Source organism: Sorex araneus, chromosome 3 (genome assembly GCF_027595985.1).
Source record: "Sorex araneus isolate mSorAra2 chromosome 3, mSorAra2.pri, whole genome shotgun sequence".
Lineage (NCBI taxonomy): Eukaryota > Metazoa > Chordata > Mammalia > Eulipotyphla > Soricidae > Sorex > Sorex araneus.
In genome coordinates, this window is record NC_073304.1 from 110,325,019 (window position 1) to 110,347,710 (window position 22,692).

Sequence of the window (22,692 nt, forward strand, 5' to 3'; positions counted from 1 at the left end):
GTGCTCATGCTGTCTTATGCAACTATATTACTCATAAGTGAGGAGGCTTCCAGGCTTCCAGGCTGGAGCTTAGGAAACTATGACCCCTCCACATCGGTAGGCAGATGATGTCTCTGGAAACTCCAGGCTGAGCTGTTTGTTTTCTTCTGCTGTGGAGAATAGAATCCCCTTCACCTTAGGCAAGGGGATGGGTACCTGCTGTTCTCTCAAATCCCACTATGGTCCTAGCAAGATTGCTTCTCTATTTTGTCCTTTCCCATTTGCTTGGGTGATATCATTTTATTTGTCCTTCTAGCAGTTTAGCCAGGTCAAGAAACAGGAGAACAGTGGACAATTCTCTTTTAATATTTAGAAAACTTCCCAAGATAGTCCATGCTGTTTTGAATCAACATAGGACATTTGTAAGTCAATAAATCCCACTTTGAAAATGCCAGGAGTTTAGTTTCTGGTCAGCCACTAAGTGTTTCTGGGTAGTTTCACTTCAAACTTTGAAAAAGAAAACTGTTTAATAGTTAGATAAATATTCACTAACACAAGATTAAATTTGTCTTTATTAATTGAGGGAACCATTATTTTCTCTTGCCTCTGGGGACAGATACTCCATCCCTGCAACTGTTCAAATAAAACATAATAAGCTTTCTCTTGTGAATGGAAAATAAATCTCACTAGCACAGAGCTCACAGCCAGTGTGGGAGAATGTGTCTGGAAGGAAAGCTAAACGGAGGACAAGCAACAGCACAGTGAATTGAAGTAACAGCCTGACACTGTTACATAGAGCACTAGCTTGGAGAACTTCTGGGTGCTGGATGCTCCTCTCGGGACCTCTGCTGCTTTGTGCTTGGACTACATCCAGGTCAAGCTGAGTTCTTTGCAGGCGAAATTTTCATACCACACTTAGAGAAGGCGATCCAGAGAGAGTGAGGGCAAAGAGCTTCCATTGATGCAGACATACGTGGCGGCGCAGATTTGAATACATGTGGTGAAGGAGAGAGGAAGAAAGCTTGTGAGCAAAAAAAGAGCCAAGAACAGGAAATGCTGCCCTGAGAGAATGATTGCTGATTGCCGAACTAGACGAAGGCTGTGATTCAGGGCAGATGTGAGTCCTGACTCGAATCCAGTTTAGCCACAGTTTGGGGAGAGAAACAGAGGAAGGGAAACCTTGGTGTGTGCAGGCATGTGCTGGCACTCTTGACAGATGTGACACAACGGCAGACTGCACTGCGGTGAACAGACACAAACACTCTTCACTAAAAGGGAAGAAGTAGAGGGACTGAGAGATCGCCTGAAGCCACGTGATATATGCCAGAGTTGAGGTTTGAATCTAGAATCCACAGAATTGTAAACTGCTTGGTGTGGACACAACTTCCTAACTTTATCACCTTATCATAAAAAGTCACACAGGGACGTGAGCGATGTGGGAAGGGACAGGGATGCCCAGGTGTCTCTGAGAATGGGGCCTCACAAGTTAGTGGGTAGTGTAGCCCCAGGGACCCCATCGGTGGGTGCAGCTGGGCCAGGCAGAGCTGGTGTTTCTGTACTAGTGTGAGCAAGCGGAGACGGACTCAAGAGAACAAGCTGAGACCAGATTTCCCAGGGAACACTAAGTGCTAAGAACAAAAGGAAATGTGACACATGTCACCTGAGAAGGAAGAGCTATACTTTTAATTTCCCACTTCAGAAAATCAGGGAAGAAAGCTGAAAAAGAATTTCTGGTTTCAGGTAACAGGACACAGGAATTATTCTGTATTAAGTTCCACTTTCTCTGAGCCAACCAATTCCTCCAGGACTATATATGGATGAGGAGTGGCCTCTCTGCTTAATGCCACCAATCCCTAAAAAGTGACCTTATTTGAAGCAGGATTTTGCAGACCTAGTTTGTTAAAGACCTCAAAATGAAGAAGTAACCCCAGATTCAGGGGATGGCTAATGGATCTGTTGTTTCCTGAGAGAAAGGAAAGGATACTGTGGAGGCAGACAAAATGGGAAGGAGGCCATGTGAAGATGGAGGCAGAAGGTGAGGTGATGCATCCAGAGCCAAGAGATGCTTGGACCCACCAGGGCTGGAGAGACAGGATGGGGTCTTCCCCTCAGCCCTTCAGAAGAAACAAAGCCCTTACCACACCGCAGTTTTGAAGTTATGATCTACAGAACTGTGAGAATATGTTTCCTTGGTAGTAAGTCACCACGTTTGCATGACTTGTCATATCAAGCTCAGGAAGCACAAATGCTCATACACTGAAATAAGCATAAAGGCCCAGAATGGAGTTCAGCAGCAGAGGACAAACCTTACATATTCAAGGCCCTGAATCAGATCTCTGGCACTGTCCCAAAGATAAAAATAAGGAAGAAGCAGCATTTTCAGGAAGCCACGGTGTCAGGGCCATACTCCCTGACTCAGAACCATTGTCGAATGGTGAGGGTGTGATTCTGTGAGAGCTGCAGGTTATGATGGATGGAGAGGAAACATCTTCTCCACAGGTACCGGAAGCCCCTCTGGCTGTGACTGAGACACCGGCGCTGGATGACCTGGAACACACTGTGACTTGCTGCCATTTGAAAGCTGACTTTCTGGCTCAGAACTCATGTTAGGAGGGAAACCTATTGTGCCCAGTGAGCCAATTCTGTGTGCTCCATGTAGCTACTGGCCAAGCAGTCCCCACCTGGATTCATCTTCTTAGTTATCTTCTACATCTGCTGAGTATCGAGGGAGCACAGCCAAAGCATCAGTCTGAGTGACCTGGTGGGGCTGATGTTTCTGTCAACAAGGGGGAATCTAAGAAATTAACACCTGGACCCAGGTGGACTCTCCTGCCTTCTGACTTTGGCCCTGAAATGCCCCCAAACACCCTACCCCATTAGGAGAGAGGTGATGGGTCATGACGTCATCTCACTAGTGTGTTACATCCCATGGAGGAAAAATAGATTCATTGTCAGAGGAAGTCAGAATTTCACAAGTTGAGTGGCAAGCACAGTAAACAGTCGCAAACTTCAGCTGAGTAGGAAATTCCACCTGAGGAGGAGCTGCTCAATGCCAGAGGTTCTCTGTCCCTGTCTGTGTGCAGGGGGTCACCCAGCCTCTGTCTCTCTTAGGATCCCTCCTATTGATAGGAATGTGAGGAACACCATCCAAGCCAAAAAAGTCTCTGCTCATCAATCAACTCTCCAGCCCCGCACTTACACAGCACCTGCCGTGGGCCTCTTCCCATTTCCTCTTGCTGACCTGCTCCTTCTTAAATCCTGATTGAGCATAAATTGCTTTTTCTTTTCTACAGTCATTATGGTCATCAACAAAAGAATATCAGAAAAATAAGAACTTAGAGAACTGAATCCCAATAAAGAAAACCTTTGTTTACTTGCAGCTGAATGAGTAGATTTTCAATGGAGACTGGGACAGACATAGATTTGCTGCAAAAGATGACAAGTTAAATGTAATCCAAAGGGCAGGCTGTGAGCATGCACGCAAGTATTTGTAACACACACCCTTGGGAAGCTCTTAGTGATCCCTGGAAAAAGCTCCAATCGCTGGCTTTCCACTCGATTTTCCTTCCTCCCTCAAACTTCCATCTGAGCACTCTCATTATCAAAGAGATGGCTCCATTGGGTGTGACTGCATGTCCTGCCTTCCGAGCGCCCTCATAACTTACCTTTGCAATCTGGACACACCAGTTGAGCAGGTGCTGGGAGCCAATATTGTCCTTATGCTCACGAACGTAGTCCAGGAGGCAGCCGAAGGGCATCAGCTGTGTGATGAGCTGGACGGTGGAGGTCAGGCAGATGCCCAGCAGACGGCACACATGGGGGTTGTCCACACTGGCCATGACATAGGCCTCCTGTAGGAAAAGGGCAGTGGATGCATCAGGGAGGCTCTCCATGGACCCTTTCCCCAAATGAAAAGGCCAGAATGTAACGTGATTTGGGTCTCATAGCTCAAACCATATCAAAGGTTCAAAAGTTGTCCCCGTGGATGCAAAGCAGACTGGGAAGCATCTGCGGTGATGCCCTGCCTGATGGCTACTATATCTGTGAAAAATATGGGACTATTTCTGGAGATGACCCCCGGGGTTTCACGCAGTAAAAGACCCCAAAGATGCAGGCTCTGGTGCTAGATGACTTGCTGGATGACCCCCCTCCAAGGTGTGCTCCGAGGTGGTTCATTTCCCACCCCTCTCTCTCCTCTCACATTGCCATAAATAAAACAATCAACTTAAAAGGAAAAGAGGGCTACAGATGCCCAGTGCCGACTTTTAGGGGTGATCTGCATCCAGACAGGAAATCACCCTAGAACTGTGGGTGGGCAGGGCTGCAGGGTGGGCCTGGTGGGTAGGGCAGACTCACCTAAGTGGGTAGTATTTGCTCCTGATTGTGGAGCATGGGCAACAGAATGCAGTCCACTAGGTGAATGGGCGACTGGGGGCGGGGGGCAGGGAGGGCAGGAGGCATGCATCCTGCCAGTGGGGCAGCTTCCAGCCTGGAAATGACAGAGGGGACCTAACCTACTGTGACTGGCTCTGACCGCTGCCCTCATCTGAGACAAGCCCCAGCTGCTTCTGCTTCAGTTCCTTCCTTGACAGGAAACCTTCACCACTCAGCAAAAGGCACCATTTTCTTCCCTCGCAGGGGAGCCTTATCTTCTGAGGTCCCAGAAGCAGACTTGGTTCTAGCCCTTCTGATCTTCTTGGGCTGACAAAGAGGATCTTATACACCACTGTGATCTTATTCACACAGGGGTACTGTTTGCCTAAGAATTAGACATTTCTCCATTTCCACACAATTTTTTTCCGTTAAAGTATGAAGACAGATGAGAGGTAACAGAGGGGTCAGCCTTAAGCACATCTGTGGTGTGGAGGTATGTTTTAGGTATACACATGTACATATATGGCATATGTATAGATATAAGATGAATCCAGACCCGACAATACCACAAGCATGAGATCTAAAGTACAACACCCAAACTTAGAAATGTGCCTGACAAAGAGGCAGGTTGCAGGGTGAGAAAGAAACTGGGACATTGGTCACCAGGAGGAGAGCGACACTAGTATTAAGGTACTGGATCACTAGTTTTCAGGAATGGGTTCCAAGATACTCAGCTATAAGTAACAATGTAAATCACAGGGCCTTAATTTTAGTAAAAAATATTTAAAAAATTACAAAGTGTAGGGGATTCTTGTTTCCATGCAAACACATGACAGGGGTTGAGCGTGAAAGCCTAGAGGCTCCTTTCACATCTGTCCACTTTGGTGGCTGCAGCCTGGATTTTGGACTCTGGGAGGAGTGTCAGAGTGCTAGTGAGCCCCTGGGCCAGTGGGGCCACAGGGGACAGGAACAGGGGTCTGAATCCCCGGGTCACATTTCTGACCTTAGCCTTCCCTTGGCCTTCATGTGCAGGAACCACTGGCCTTGAGCTCCTCTCCCTCCCCAGGGTGTGTATCTCACTCTCTCTTCCACCCCCTCCCTCCTCTTCCCAGCCCCCCACCCCCACCCCAGGTCCTGGGGGCCTCCTCACTCTCCTGGCATTGTATAGCCATTCCTGGGAAGATGTGGAGTCAGCACAGCTTGGAAACTTGCTTAGGATGCAAATTCTTGGAACCCACTCAAGCTAGTGTGAGGTCCAGGGAGGCCAGACTGTGTGCACCCACCCCCGGGGGTGCCCTGGATGCTGGCCCGTGACCTGCACGGAAACATCTGCATGACTCAGAGACTTGTGCCTCCCACTGGGCTCTAGGGAAGGACTATACTTGCCGCTGCCCTGGTACTCTGATCTGCGCTGCCTCAGTTTCTCCACATTCATCACTGCTGTCTCTGCTATGGTGGCCAGTGCTCTGGAGAAGGTGGTGGAGAGGCTGGGGGTATCATCCTGGGGGTGCCTGATGAAGACCTGGACACATTGCTGCCTCAGACAGCTCAAGACTCAGAAGCAATGAACAAAACAGTTCTGAGTATTTGTTGTCTAGCCTGGATACTTCCTGAGTGGCTAAGCTTTCTACTGTCAAGGAGATTTGGTGTTTCCTCTACTTTCATATCATGAACATACTATTAAAGAGCAGAGAGTAAAGTTCATCTTTGCAGATTCTTCCCTTTGCATGGGACTTCTTATGAAAAGGTTAGAGCCAGACAGGCCCGTAGGAAATGGCCATTGCTGGTTAGCAGAGGAAACTTGGGCCCAGTGTCCAGGACCCCCTTGGTCCCGAGTGGGGGTCTAGCTGGGTCTTCTTACCTTGGGCTACTGCTTCTGCAACCTACCCCAGCTCACACTGTGACAGCTCACCTTGCACCAGGTTAACGGTGGGAAACATGCACCGCACAGATATAAAACTATTCTTGCATTCTCCTTCCACCGCCTTCCCTAAATTTAGACTTAAAAGTCTATGGAAAACTTAACAAGCCACACGATTGCCAGAGAAGCACAAAGCAGGTCTCTCTCAAAGTCTGGGAAACCGTACAATCATAACACCGAAGCAATCCCTTGGCTGAGGCTATTTTCCCAAGATCTGGTTAAGATCTGGAAACACATTGTATTCATTTCAGAGGGGAGAAAAAAAATCTGAAAATTGGAGCAGTGTGAGCAGCCCAGCTGTCGTGGGGCACAGAGGAGCTGACCTGGAACTGGGAACGGAGACCCGGGGAGCAGAGTGAGGTGTGGGTCTGGCCACACAGAGCCTGGAAACCCGCCAGGCCCACGATCTGTTAAGGCCTGATAGAACAGAGAACTAGGCCATCACTTCTGTCCCACGACTGTGACAATGGGGATGCTGTAGGTCATGTGTCCCTTTGTGTTTATCTTGGCATCTCAAAGGAACACTGTGCCTGTGACAAGCACGCTTGGCATTTCTTGATGGCTCCGAATGAGCCATCCAGTCTGAAGGCAGACCCAAGCTAGAGACCCCACTGGCAATGTCTGAGTCATATGTCAGGGTTGTCTTTGAGGTTCTGGAGGTCTTGGAAATCTAGTTATTGGTCCCAACCAACAATATGTTTTTTGGCACATTACTTCTTGCCTGTCTTCAAATCTGTGAATATTTTATGTTAAGAAAATTGGAAGAAAGGAATTTCAGTAGATTTCCCACCTCCCTGCCACTTCATTTCTCAATATATTTTACGTATTTTTTAGGAGAGGCACAATCCTTAAGGTTAAAGGGTAGATCAGAGGACTTGCTCAACAATGTATGCTTTGCATGCAAGAGGCATTAGTTGATACCCTGCACCACACTGGCCTCCAAGCTCTACCATGAGTGACCCCAAAGCATAGCAGGAGCTCCCAAACACTGCAGGGTGTGGCCCCCAAACAAACAAACAAACACAAAGTAGGTATTTCTACACTTTTAGAACTTTCCAGGTTAAACAGGCCACAAGGAGTAACTCAAAGCAGAGCCTCCCAGGAGAACCCTGCACAGCTCACACCCGGCCCAGCAGGGAGTAGTGCATCTGGTTACTGGAATGATACACATGTTAATTGAGCTCCAGTTGACAATAGCCTTAGAACAGATGGCTTTGCTTCCTTCAGGAGCCTCTTCCTGACTTATGCTTGGTGTTCTGGGAAGTTCAGGACGGTTTCCTATCTGATTAGAAGGCAAAAAGAAAGAGAAAGATGAGGAGGTGAGGGGTCAGGAAATGAAGATAAAAGTAATTCAGGAATAAAAAGAGAGGAGAGACAAAATAGGGGAGTTCAACAGTCTTCCCCAACATTCCTCTTCCACCCATGAAAAACTATATTACTTCTACATTTTGAAATCTTAGGCACTCTGTTCAGTAAAACCCACCTTCTTTCTAATGCCAAACCAGTCTTCAAAATTGCCTTTTACTCTGCACTATAAATATTGCTGAAATTCACAGGCAATGTTGAGTTGTGAAGGTTATTAGAAGGTCTCAGTGGAAATGAAAAATGAATTAAAGAAGCTAATTATGCTAAAACAATTTTCTTTTTTAATGGCTGTAAATGAAGAGACTTCACAAGTCAGTCACTCCTATAAATATCGAAGTTCTGTTAATAGGGGTTGACATTATGTTAGTAGGACTTCACATTAATTCACAAACCATTGACATGAGAGATAATTTTGCTTGATAGGTATATCATCCCTGGGCGAGACTGCCCACCACACAGGGTTAACACACTGTTTTTCTTTAGAGCTGCATCAGACTTGGATCACTCACCACTGCAAGAGGTGGGGAAGGCTACCTGGAGGTAAAAATGGGACAAGTGTTTGCCAGCAGGAAGCAGTGTGTCTGAATGCGTTGGGAGGCCAACATCTACTCTGCCTACTAGTGATCTTCTGGGAAAAGCACAAGAGCAGGAACTATTCTACCTGGGTTTTGCTTTTTGTGGATGTAAGAGGAAATAAGTTTTATAGATTCTGGAGTGTGAAGTTACTAATTTTGTTTTCCATGACTTTTTTCCTAGGCCACTGATGAATTCTCCAACTCCTGTTGCTGGCTCTGCCTGGGACAAGAGAAGAAATTGCTCTGCATCCACAGAGCTGGTGCTGGAAGTGATGGGAAGTGGGGAGCTATCTGTCTGTCTGTGGACTTTTTGCTAAGCATCTACTCTAATCGGGCTCTGCCAAATTCCAGGATGGGCCTCTTTCCAGACACTAGCTTTCTAAGAGTTTAGCCCTTGTGAGATAATGAGGGTCTGGTCTAGAAATAGTAGATAGTTCAATAAAAGCAAACCACAACAGCTAATTAGAGAGAGAGAACAGAAGGGAATGCCCTGCCACAGTGGCAGGGTGGGGTGGGGGGAGATGGGACTGGGGAGGGTGGGAGGGATGCTGGGTTTACTGGTGGTGGAGAATGGGCACTGGTGAAGGGATGGGTTCCCGAACTTTGTATGAGGGAAGTATAAGCACAAAAGTGTATAAATCTGTAACTGTACCCTCACGGTGATTCACTAATTCAAAATAAATAAATTTAAAAAAGTAAACAAAACAACTATCTGGGACAATGAAAACAATTCAGAAAAATTATGGATCAAACATCAGACAATAATATTTTGATTATTTGGGAAGAAAGCCCAGTGGTGGGCAGTACTTGATAGAGTGAGCATCATACTGTGAATTCGAGCATTTTTTATAAGTCATTCCAATTTCAAGAGAATTTAGAGGAGGAAAATGAAGCTCCAGTTCAACCATCCTGCATTCTGCTGTGTACCTCCACCAACTCTACTTCTGACCCTTGTAGGGACTGACTCCTTTAGAGAGCTCTTTGGGTGTAAACTATAAAAGAGATACCCTAGTGTAGGATAACACTAGGTTTGTCCTCTTAGCCTTGCCACAGAGAACTTAGTTTACCTTAAAGCAATGTCCTTTCTGTATGGACACAGGAAGACAGTTAAGATTATGCTTTGTAACTTGGGAGCTAATTGACTCCAATAATATTTATTCCTGGGCATCTGCTTTCTCGACTTAGTTGCCCTTAGTTCCTAGCATCCCAAAAGCAAGGTCCTGATAAGGGACAGAATGGACCCAGGGCAAGCTATGAGCTACCCTGGTATTGAAATGGGCCAGGCCAAAGTGCCACAATACTCAACTATAAGTTGAGAGCATGGCCATAGACAAATGCTGTCATGATCCAAAGAGTAATGACAAGACTAGGACCCTGCTGGGGTTAGGAAGACTAACCTGGCCTAAGGACTGTGGTCTGGAATATATAGTGAATGTCCTCAGAAAGAACCAAACTTTAAGTTTGATATATCTCTTACTGTGCTCATACAGAATGACATTGCTAAAAATATTAGAAGTAGATTTACTATAACAACTTAAGTGGATTACTAGCTGAGGAAAGAAGAAAGCGACACACCCTGGATGGGATCCTGCCCTTAAACTGATCTCATATTAATCTGGAGTAATCTCCTTAGATGAGATTTTGTCAATTTCCTGAAGGAGTGGTCTTACCCCTCTTTGTTGCTTTGTTAATGTTAAACCCACCTTTGTGTCACCACCCTATGTGATTGCTATAAAAACTAAGACTGTGAGAGAAGAAGAGAGAGAAGACACAGAAGAAGGAAGACACAGAAGCAAGAGAGAAGACACAGAAGCAGGGAGAAGACACAGAAGCAGAGTACAGAGCAAAAGAGAATCATCGGAGCCAGAAGCAGGGGAAAGAAAGAGCACAAAGTGAGTGAGAATAAGAATCAGAGTCAGAGTGAGAGTCAGAAGTAAGAGCAAGTGAGAATCCAAAGACTGAGGCAGAAGGGCTCCAGAGAGAGAGAGATCGGAAGAAGAGAGATTGGAAGAGACTAGACTAGAGACTACAGAAACAGAGGCAGAGACAGAGAGACAGACAGAAGAGAGCATAGTGGCACACACAGAAGCGGAGCACAAAGGAGGAGCCATCCCTATCCAGTCCATACACAGCGGCTCGAGAGCACCAAACATGAGCAGTGAGAGAGAGAAAGAGAGAGAGAGCTGCCCCAAGTGCCCGTGAACACATACACATATCACTTTTCCCACATGCGCGCTTTTATATTTTTCACACCCTAGAACGTAGCAGACATGATGGGAAGGCAGCATAAAGGCTTCCCAAGCTTAAGGGGAGGAGACAACAGTTGTAAAGGCCCTACCCGGATGGACCTTCTCTGCAGCCTCTCAGATGAAACTGATTTAGGGACAGTGTCTCTACTGAGAGCTTGATGAGGTTAAGAAAATGTAAGAAGGTATAAAAGTGGAAATGATGAAATTAAAAGTGACAACTGAAGAGTATGGTAGGTGCATAAGAAAACTAAGTGGAAAGTCTCAGTAGCCTAGTAACAACAGCTGAGGAAAAGATCTGAGTTCCATAACACTCCCCTATCGCTGTCAACTAGGAAACCTCTAGAAAACAATAGAAGATGGACAAAAAGTTTGAAAGTTGTACACCTGAGAACTACAGAACAAGTTCAAGATTAGAAATATAGGAATTGCCAGAGGTCCCCAAATAACAAGAAGGGGCGGTCAGGGAAGAATGGCTAGTCAAAAAGATCATGACTGAGAATTTCACAAGCTGAGTAGTGCACATATCTGAAGGGTCTCAGCCCAAACAGACCCAAATAAAAATACACTAAGACAATTGTGATCATAATGAAAAAATCCAAAAACAGAGACAGAATATTAAAATCAGCAAAATCAAAGAAGGAAACCGCATTAAGAAGGTCTTCCTTAAGAGTCACAGCAGACCTATGACTCTATCAAATAAGACTCTACAGAAGAGAATGTGAAAAAAGAAGAAAATTCAATGACATAAACACCTCTTTGAGAATACTCTATCCAGCTGAATTAACATTCATCTTTGAAGGAAGTATACAAAGCTTTAGGACAGGCAATAACAAAAACTTTGTAACTTTGAAACCAGCTGTTCAGGAAGCATTAAAGTGTCTTTTGTAAAAGACAAGACAAACTCCACAATCAGGAATATCTTCTACAAGAGGAGGGTTATACATCCCTTTATCTCAATGATCTTAGTAAATACAGGTGGCCTAAATTCATAATCAAGAGATTCAGAGTGGCAGGATGGATCAGAAAACAGAACCCCAAATTCTGCTGCCTCCAAGAGTGATATGTGAACAGTCAAGGCAAATACAGGCTCAAAAAATCAAAGACTGGAAAACAAATAGGAAGATAATTGCCTTAAAAAGGCTGGAGTGGGATACTTATATTAGACAACATAAATTTAAAAAGTCAATAAGGGACAAAGATTGTCATTTCATAATAACTAAGGAATCAATATATCACTGCTAAACATACATGTACCTAGTGATGGTCAACAAAATATTTAAAACAATTACTAATAGACATGAAGAAAGACACTGACAGCAGCACAGTAGTAGGAGGGGACTTTAACTCCCCCCATCACTGTCAAATAAGTAAACTAGGTACAAACACAAGAAAAACACTGTCTTTGAAGAAATAAATGGAAGAGATGCACTTAGGAGACATACATATGCATTTATGTATCTCTATATGTGTATATATGTGTATATGTAGATATAGATAGGTAAATAGATAGATATGTATCTCTTCATCCCCAAAAGTTGAGTATGTATTCTCCAGAACATGGCACTTTGCCCAAAGACACATCAGAAAATGGATCACAAAACATACTTGCAAGAAATCAAGACAGAAGTCCTATCAAGTATCCTCTCTGACCACTAAGCTTTGAAAAATAAAAATTATTTGTTAAACATAAAATAGAAATGGTAAAACGGCTCAGCACTTGAAGTTAAAATAACTCACTACTAAACAAATGGTAAGTCAAAGAGAAAATCAAAAGATTCCTGGGAACAAATAAGAATGGAGACCCAGGATTCCAGAACATATGGGACACAGCAAAAGTGGTGGTAAGACAAAAGTTCATAGCAATGTAAGTATTCATTGGGAAGTAAGAAAGATCCCCAAGGAATAACCTAATAGCAGAGATTAAGAAGATAGAAAAAAAATCGACAAAGGGAGCCCAAAGTAATCAGAAAAAAAAAAAAAGGAGCATTCAGGAAAGAACCAGCCTTCATTGCACTGTAACTGAACAGTATTTGTAACCAGAAGAAAAATGAAATGAACTATGTTAGACAGGAAAATACCTGAAATTAAATAATGGTCAAAACTATATAAATTCATGAGTATAGTAAAACCACTGAGCTGTATCTACTGTATGGGGTAATTTTTGTGGAATCTAAATTCTATCTTGAAGAAAATCAGAGTACACTCTAAAATGGCATGCTCTCCCATCGATACTGAAGCTCCTTCTCTCTATGAAAAGAATACTAGAATGCCTTCTTGGAAGGAATCGAGTGGAATTGTATGAAAATATGCAGGGATGTTTAAAATGCAAACAACACCCAAAGAAGTTTCCTAACAACTAGTCGACCGTGACGTGATTCTGATGAAGCCTCGCCCAGACAGACGACACACCCAAGCCCTCATCCATCAGGGACATTCCACTCTGCACACTTCAAAACTAATCAAGCACAGGATGACACACGGAAGGCTTGGGCACTCCTGTCATGATATTATACTATAAAAGCCCTAATAAAAAAGACTACAAAGATAGCTCTTAGAAATACTATACTCATAGGTAAAATGGTAGCATTATAGCACTGTCATCCTGTTCTTCATTGATTTGCTTGAGTGGGCACCAGTAATGTCTCCATTGTGAGACTTGTTGTTACTGTATTTGGCATACTGAATACTCCACATGTAGCTTGCCAGGCTCTGTCATGCAGGCGAGATACTCTTGGTAGCTTGCCGGTCTCTCTGAGAGGGATGGAGGAATCGAACCCGGGTCGGCTGCATGCAAGGCAAATGCCCTACCCGCTGTGCTATCACTGAGGTCCAGGTAAAATGGTAGGCTACGAAATCAATATATAGAAATTCATGGCATGCCTATATGCAAACAATAAAAATAGGAGGGAAATTAAAATGTCATTTATAATTGTACTTCAAAAATTAAGTGCAATGATGCAGGTCAAAACAACAATGAGATATAACCTCACACCACAGAGACTTGCCCACATCCAAAAGAACAAAAGCAACCGATGTTGCCATGTGGGGAGAAAGGAACTTTCCTTCTCTGCTGGTGGGAATGCTGACTGGTTCAGCCATTTTGGAAAACAATATGGACGATTCTCAAAAGATTAAAAATTGAACTCCCATTTGACCCAGCAATACCACTCTATATCTGGAGATGCAAAGAAGTATAGTAGAAATGATATCTGCACTTGTGTGTTCATTGCAGCACTGTTTACAATAGCCAGAATCTGGAAAAAACCCGAGTGCCTGAGAACAGATGACTGGCTAAAGAAACTCTGGTACATCTACATAATGCAATACTATGCAGCTGTTAGAAAAAATGAAGTCATGAAATTCGCATATAGATGGGTCAACATGGAAAGTATCCTGTTAAGCGAAATGAGCCAGAAAGAGAGGGACCTACATAGAAAAATTGCACTCATTTGTGGAATTCCATTTGTAGAAAGTAAGAGAATGGGAGACCAACACCCAAGATTATTAAAGATAAGTACTGGGAGAATTACTCCATAGCTTAGAAGCTGGTCTCACATACTGAGGGAAAAGGCAGTTCAGTTAGAGAAGGAATCACCAAGTAAGTGGTGCTAGGAGGATCCGCCTGGGATGGGAGATGCATCCTGAAAGCAGACTATAGACCGAACATGATGGCCACTTAATACTTATATTGCAAACCACAACACCCAAAAGGACAGAGAGAAAAAGGGAATGCCTTGCCACAGAGGTGGGGTAGGGGTAGGGGGAACAGGGTGGGGATGGTGGGAGGGATGCTGGGACCATTGGTGGTGGAAAACAGGCACTAGTGGAGGGATGGATACTTGACCATTGTATGGCTGAAATGTAAGCACGAAGTTTGTAAGTCTGTAACTGCACCTCACGGTAATTCACTAACCAAAAAAATATTAAAAATTAAAAAAAATTGAGTGCCTGGGAATCAGATTGACAAAAGAGATGAAAGACTTATATGAAGAAAAGTCTAGATCTCTACTAAAAAAATAAAAGAAGACACAATAAAACAGAAACACATCTCGTGTTCATGGATTGAAAGTATCAATATTGTCAAAATGGCAATTTCACCAGAAGCAATATATAGATTCAATACAATTCCTATATAAAGATCCATGACTTTTATACCAAATACTATTGAAAATAATACGGAGAAATAAATCTCCCCTTGAAAATCCAAGCAATCCTTACATACAACTGGCCTGAGTTTGCACCCCAGGACCTTATGGTTCTCCATTAGGAATGACCCCTGAGTGCACTGTTAATGTTGCCCAAAACGAACAAAAAAGACAAATTTATACAATTGACTGCCACATGGCTGGATCTGGAGCATCATGCTGAGTGAAGTTAGCCAGAGGAGAAAATTAGAAATAGAATGATCTCTCTCATATACGGGGCATAAAGAGGCACAGCACTGACAAATGCCCAAAGCAGAAGAACCTGAGCAGTGACCTACAAAGCCGAGCTCTCCGTGGGGGGCGGGGGGCGGGGAGCGGTGATGGAGAGAGCCCAACATTTCCCAAGCAGTGTTGGGATGCTGCGTCCATGAGACTCTAACAGTAACAGTATTGTAAATCATGGTGAAGTGAGCAAATTTCTTTATGTTGTTTTTCCCTCGTCCAAAGAATGTGGTACACAATACTGACATCAGAGGTTTGCCATTCACTGCCCAGTGTGTGTGGCTTCTGTACCTAATCCTTCCAATACAGAAGCCATTGTAAGTATAAGAGAAAGTCTGTGAAGGAACTAAATTATAGCTAGATGGAAAGTGAACATTTAAAATGTGATGAAAAGGTCTAAAACAATAATGTGCCAGCAGCCACCAGAAGGGGTTGTGACGTGTAGGCCTGTGATGACCAGAGAGAATAGTGAACTCACATCCATAATCTCCTTGTTGGCTTTGGGAGATGTGGCTTCTCTTAGTTCCTTGATAGCCACAGGGATTTTCACCTTCTCACCTTCTGGGATCCAGAGTCCCTAGGAGAGACACAGGGCACACATTAATGGGCACACCCACCCCCTGCCTTCCCCTGAGCTGGATGGACTCTGCAGGTGACATCACCCCACAGGCTGGGCTGTGGACAAGGAGCCAGGGGAATGCTCTGCCTTCACCATCGTGGGGGATAGGCCTCATTTCAGCTGCTCCTTAGCTAGCTTGCCTGGGAGTCAGAGAAGTCAGGTAAAAAGCTCCAAACTCCCACCATAGGGCTTGCGGCTACTGTGGGCCATTCTGTCGAGTCCCCAGAAAATGGGCTAGGGCCTAACTGTGATCAGACTTGCTCAAAGGCCTGCAGAGGATGGAGAAAAGGAGGCTCTGTAAGTGCAGCTTTATCTGGGGCGTGTCACCAAGTGGCAGGCTCTGCCTTCAGTCACCTTCTGCAGGCAGGCATGGCCATCCGCAGAAATGCACATGTGTGTACCTCACAGGAACATGGAGTTGTCATACAATTATGTAAGATTTCTTCTTGACAGTTTTGGGAAATGTCATGCTCAGAGCTGAGGCCTCACCTTGTACACTGTGCCAAACGCCCCAGAGCCCAGGACTTTGAGCTTTTTGAATTCAGTTTCCTTTAAGATCCTCAAGAGAGCTTGATTGGGGGCTTGTCCACTGGGCGTCAGGGGCTCAACCAGCTGAAAGACAAGGAAGAAATGAATGGGGTTCCTCATTCCAGTTTGGGGCTACTGGGGGCAGGGTGTGATAAGGGAAAGACTGGATGTTCCCTCAGGCATGCGGGTGCATGTAACATGTCCAGACAAACCAAGGGGTACATACAACTGCCATGCTCCTTCAAAAGGAGAAAGAAACTTTCATCAAAGAATGAGAAAGGACACACAAATGTGCTCCCACTGAACAGTCACATTTCTACTAACTAATTTTGCTTCTCTTTCCAGGAAAAAACAGCTGGATAAGGAGAAATCAATAGGAACTTTTTTTTTAAGGAACGTTTTCATTATGGTATAATTTGAACAGCCTTTGGCACCTACAGCACACAAGTCTCATGTCCTGAGCTTCCCCAGGACACTGACCCGGGGCTGTGCATGGCCCAGGTCCCAGCTGGACGTGCTGGTGTTGGTGAAACACCTCAGGAGTAGTCACAGTGCAGGGGCCAGAGAAACAGTCTAGTGGCTAGGGAGTTTGCCTTGCACAGGCTCAATCTTTGCCATCCCACATGGTCCCTTGAACCCCCCAAGGAATGATCCCTGGGTGCAGAGCCAGGAATAAACCCAAAGCACCAGTGGGTGTGGCCCTAAACCAAAACCAAAGCAAAGCAAATCTCAAACAGTCATAGTCATAGTGTGGACAGAGGCATTTTCTAAATAACATCCTCACAGGCATTCCTGGTCCACTTACCGCCCCAGTGGTCTTCCATGCATGTCCACAGAAAGCACACCTTACCGTATATACCTACAAGTGACGCACCTGGGAAACACATCAGGGCACAGGGAGACTGAGACAGAACTGCCCCTGACAATCAACAAGTGGAGATCTTTCCCATCACAATGGCTACAGGGCAGTGACACAACGGCATGTCTAAAACAGATGAGTTCAAAGACAAGTCTCCGAGGCCAGTCCTGCTCCTATTCTGGGCAGTGAGGGGTCCTGGGACACGGGGCCAAGGGCATTCACCTCTCTTTCTTGGAGCAGTCTCCGCAGTGTGCGCTTCCGGACAATGTGACGTCTGCGCAGAAACAGGCCAACAGCAAGGGCGACCACCAGGAGCAGCAGGAGCCCCCCCACTATCCCAGTGGCGATGGACGGGATCCCGGGCCTGAGTAAGAGGCACACAGTGAGGTTTGTGGGGAAGTTTCATTACATTGGCACTTCAGAAATTCCTGACTGATCCACAGACACCATTTAAAATCATTTCCCAAAGAAGAGCACTCTGAACCCAAAATTTTAGGTGATTTCCAATTTTCCCAAGTATAAGCCTCCTCTTTCCTCCATGTCTTTTTCCTCCATTTTAAAAACTGCATCATGTTAAACAAAATAAGTCAGAGGGAGAACAAATACTAGATGAGTTCACTCATCTATTGAATAACAGAGAGACAAAACAAGTGAAGTGACAGTATTTTGTAAACCAATCCAATTCCCAGGTCTTGGATGACAAAATTTATAAACAGAACTGGAGAGATAGTGCAGTGGGTAGTGTGCCTGCCTTATACACTGCTGACCCAGGTTTGATTCCTGACATCGTATATGGTCTCCCAAGAACCATCAAGAGTGATGAGTGCAGAGCCAGGAGTAACCCTTGAGCACTGCCAGATGTGGCCTTTTAAATAAAAAAAAATTACAACCACACAGTGGGGGGAAAGGGATAAAGGTTGGACAAAAAGACAGGGATGGAGGATCTTGGGCACTTTGGTGGTAGTCACAAATATGTCAATACTGTTAACTTAAACACCAAGTATATAAAACTGAGGCGTCATGTAGACCACAGTATGATTATTGTATTTTAATGGGCCGGAGCGATAGCACAGCGGGTAGGGCGTTTGCCTTGCACGCAGCCGACCCGGGTTCGATCCCCGGCATCCCATATAGTCCCCCAAGCACTGCCAGGAGTAATTCCTGAGTGCAAAGCCAGGAGTAACCCCTGAGCATCGCTGGGTGTGACCCAAAAAGAAAAAAAAAAGTATGCTTATTGAAACACACAATCCAACAAGTGACTTGAATTTCATTAATGCTCTCTTCTTCCTTGCTGAGGTCTCACACATTGGGGCTACCAGGATTTCACCTGGTGCATGAAACAGTACAAAGATTAAGCTTGTGGTCTCATGCTTACCCTGGGTTACACCTCTGGTGAAGGACCCTCACTAGCATTGAAAATCCTCCTCGTGGGAGTGGAAGAAGGAAGGGGTGTCCTTGACTTTGAAGATAGGCCCATGACTGTATAATGTTTTATGAAAGTCTACTGACATCAAGAGCAGGGCTGTCAGAGATGAGTGAGTCACCCAGCACCCCCCAAACCACTCCTGCAGAAATGCATTGGATTTCAAAGAGACTGAAACACAAGACTCAGGTGTTGAAGCCCCTTGGGGGAAGAATTGTCAGAATTGGTGGATTGTGAATCTGCAAAACCTGATTTTGTTCATTAAAAAGAATGACACTGGGCACTTTGTCAAGAAGACATGCAATAGAAATTAATCCGGTTCAAAGCAAACACTTTAATTGTGTTAAGGCTCCGCAGGGAAGAGGAAATTCAGATTTTATGGAAAGGAGAAATGAGCATGAGGAGAGAGCTCAGTGGACTGCTGTGCATGCAGACAGTAAAGATTCATTCCCCAGTCCTAAGAATTGAACTGGAAATAGTTCCCAAGGACTGCTGGATATCACCTGCAACCTGGAAAAAAATTCTCTAGTTAAATTAAAAAAATAAAATTAAGGTAGGAATGTGAAAGCATATGCTATGTAACATAAAAATAATTGTAAGTAATACACACAAACATAGACACACATCCACCAACGTGCTATTCACAAGCATCTATTATTTCACCTGAGCTTCTGGAAAGCTTGATGTTTTCAGGGAGAAATTTTAATCAGTATCAAAGATTAATTAGAACCATTTGCACATAATACACAGTACATTGGACTTAAACATTTCTTCTTCTTCTTCTTCTTCTTCTTCTTCTTCTTCTTCTTCTTCTTCTTCTTCTTCTTCTTCTCCTTCTCCTTCTCCTTCTCCTTCTCCTTCTCCTTCTCCTCCTCCTCCTCCTCCTCCTCCTCCTCCTCCTCCTCCTCCTCCTCCTCCTCCTCCTCCTCCTCCTCCTCCTCCTCCTCCTCCTCCTCCTCCTCCTCCTCCTCCTCCTCCTCCTCCTCCTTCTTCTTCTTCTTCTTCTTCTTCTTCTTCTTCTTCTTTTTTTTTTTTTTTGCTTTTCGGGTCACACCCGGTGATGCACAGGAGTCACTCCTGGCTCTGCACTCAGGAATTACCCCTGGCGGTGCTCAGGGGACTATATGGGATGCTGGGAATCGAACCTGGGTCAGCCGTGTGCAAGGCAAATGCACTACCCGCTGTGCTATCACTCCAGCCCCAGCCTTACACACTTCTTATGAGGGTCAAATGGACTTCATGACAGTGGTATCTACAACACTTCTTAGTGAGCCAAAAATCATCTCCGGCATTATTCCTTTTCCTTAACCAAAACAGAATGAATTAATGTGGGTTTTACTGTCTTGAAAGAAACATCAGAAAGAATAAGTAACAGGAATGTGTGTTCTGTGAGGAGCTGCACTGGATATATGGGCATGGGCTGGACAACCTCATTGCCAATAAGGTGACTGCAATGTGAAGATAAGACTCATTTTGTTGGTGTCCTTGCAGTCTCGGGGCAGAGGTGGGAAGCAAAGGACAGTTTTATCTCAGAGAAACTTCCTTCTCTATCTTTAATGCCTCACAGAAAGTAGGAGAAAGCCGTGATCATAGCTCATTTGGGGCAGAAGGGTGAGTGGAGGATGAGGGAGAGGAAAGAGGAGCTTTCGCAGCGCTTACTAGAAATGGAAGCAATATCTGGAAATGTGGTGACCATTTGGAGACCTGGGAATCCAGTACAGGTGTCTCATGAGTGAGTCTAATGCTTCACTGGATGTTGTGAGCTGAAATTATGCCTTTCTTGTGAATCTGAACAGAAAAATTGTAATTCTTCTTTCAGCATAGCATCACCTGACAGCACGTTGATTGGAAGGGAGGAATCATGTGACTTAGAAAGGGAAGCAAGGGAGAAAGTCTTTCAAGTTGGAGTTCTGCCCTTAAGAAGAAAGTTCATGCAAACACAGGTTTAGAAGCGCCAAGTGGGTTAGTGGGAACAATGAAAGAGAAACCAGAAGAAAAGGTCAATCAAGAACTCAGGTAGATTACATGAAGAGGAGTTCTGGGCTTTGAGCCCCAAGCACAGGAGAAGCCTGGCCCTCAGAGGCCTCTCGGACCAGGGAGTGCACGTGCGAGGGGCTGGGCTGCGCACACACCAGGGGCTACCACACTGGCACAGAGGAGAGGGTGGGGGAGCAAACGGAAACGCAGAGAAGCATGAACTTGTCCCTCCTGCTTCCGTTCTGGGCCCAAAGCTTCACTCACCCAATCTTGCAGTCTTCAAGACCTGGCCCATGGCAGCTGTAAGAAGTCAAAAGAGAAACATATTTTGATCAGTCAGTCAGCCCCAACAGTTTTTTGAAAAGTTTTTAATAAGTTAACAAGGCAATGTGTATTATATTACTCTCAGATCAATAAAATCACCATGTATCTCAGTGTTGGGATGTGGTCAGCTATTTATTATGTAATTATTCATTTGTCATTCATCAAGTACATTATTTTAAGTGTCCATGACAGGGATTACTTTAGCCCTAAACACAGTGGACAGTTTCTGGTCTTCACTGCCCAAATGCTTCCATGCTTTATTCTGACACAGCTGTCACAGCTGCGGCAACACAGGCGGGAGAGCAGAGGGAGAAGAGCTGAGAGCCACCTCTGGGCCATCCTGATTAAGGAATCAGACAGGAACGGACAAGAAGGGACAGGAGTCTCCGGAGCTGGGAAGGTCCTGGGAGTACAGACTGAAAGCCAGAGGAGCAGCTCTCTGCCACCGTGCAGAGCTATGCTGTCTCCTGGGAGCAGAGACTGTGTCTGCCCAGGGCAGCAGGTAAACAGCGGGAAAGTCTGGGAGATCACAAAGATCATCCAGAGGACAGGAGGATGGTTTAAAAAGTCAAAGGAAGTTGGCTTCTAAGTATGGGAGTGACATTTATCAGCAAAATTGTCAATAGAAAAACTTCATTAAATAGAAGACTGACATTTTATGACCTGGGGATAGATGAAGACTTAATTTAAATACATGAAGAGGAGTGGGACATCCATCTGACACTGTGACTTATTCTTAAATGTTGTCCATCCATTCAGAGGTGATTGTTACCCTCCATTTTTCTTGAATTTGAAGAGCACTGCTCCTATCTTCCAAGTACCAGATAATGTGTCTCCCCACTGCAGTATTTGGTTCTGCCTCCCTGCCCTAGACACCAAGCAGTGGGGTACATGGAGAGGGAGGTCTCTCATCTGACAGTCTACAACATTCTAGGAAAACCAAAACCCTGTCTAATAATATTCACTGATAAATGACTTTTGAGGTGATCAGACTCTGCTGAAAAGAATATCTTTACTTGGCATTTTTCTTATATGTCTGGCAGTCCCTGGAGCATCACACATGAGAAATGATGGAAAATTCTGAAATTGACATTTATACCAGACACAAAATTTTCTGCATCCTCTAAAAGTGATGGGAACTGACACAGGTTGCTGGTAAGAAGTTACTGACAGATAAGATCAGAAAGGAGATCTGGTGACCTCTCCTTTGTAGAAATGGCTAACAAGGCTGATTTGAGAACCAAAGGTCAAGAAGTTCTTGTGAAAGCTTCTAATACCAGATGTATTGCTTGAGAAGAGACTGTTGACACCAAGTACAAGAAGCCTTATCACATGGTATCATTGAGTGCTGTCATAATAAATGTTCTCCACCCAAGTTATTCATTCTTCACCCAATTTATTCTTTTCTGTTTGGTAGAATCAAGACAAACAACATTTTGTATTGTTGAATTAAATTTGTCAAGATAAAAATTCAAAGCAACCTTTCTCTCAGCACTACTAAAATGTGTTTCCATCTGAAAATTGCTCTGATTCAAGTTTTGGTGCCATTCGCTTCCAGGGGTCAGGCCCTCCCCGAGGCATACTGTGTGGACTGCTCGCTGAAAGAAGGTGGGCTCCTGTATGCCAGCCTGCCTGAGACAGGGCTGACCACAGAGCCTTTGAAAGTGCCCTTTACAACAGAACTGTGGGAAGCAATGTGCTTTGGACAATTTTTGAGAGTGTACTGATAACACACACGCCACAGGTGCACGTCAAAAATGGTTTCTCATTTTCCCTTTGCTCATTAATATTTTCCATACTAAAACTATTAATATCTATTTATTTTTTGTAACATATTCCTATGGCTTAGGAGGGTGATTTCAGGAGGAGAAATAGGCAATGACAACATGGTTACAGAAAACTATACATTCTCCTGATAACAAAGAAGTCTGGAGTAAAGAAAATATCCAGCAGTGAGAAAGACACAGTAGTATGAATTCTGTGTCAAATAAATAGCATTGGAGTTTATTTGAAACAAAGGGAGGAAGATGCAGGTATTGGAGGAAAAAAAGACAACTTTCATGAGACAGAAA

The 22,692-nt window shown here is 44.6% G+C and overlaps 1 protein-coding gene across 1 annotated transcript in view; it reads right to left on the reverse strand.

Moving 5' to 3' along the window:
• EGFR (epidermal growth factor receptor) overlaps positions 1-22,692 on the reverse strand; it is a 222,806-nt gene that overhangs the window by 24,671 nt on the left and 175,443 nt on the right. Inside the window, exons 16-20 of the mRNA XM_055130606.1 lie at positions 20,561-20,596; positions 17,119-17,260; positions 15,999-16,121; positions 15,369-15,467; positions 3,645-3,830 (exon numbers count right to left, since the gene is read on the reverse strand). Coding sequence (XP_054986581.1) covers positions 3,645-3,830; positions 15,369-15,467; positions 15,999-16,121; positions 17,119-17,260; positions 20,561-20,596 — 586 coding nt within the window. The remainder of the gene's footprint in view (positions 1-3,644; positions 3,831-15,368; positions 15,468-15,998; positions 16,122-17,118; positions 17,261-20,560; positions 20,597-22,692) is intronic.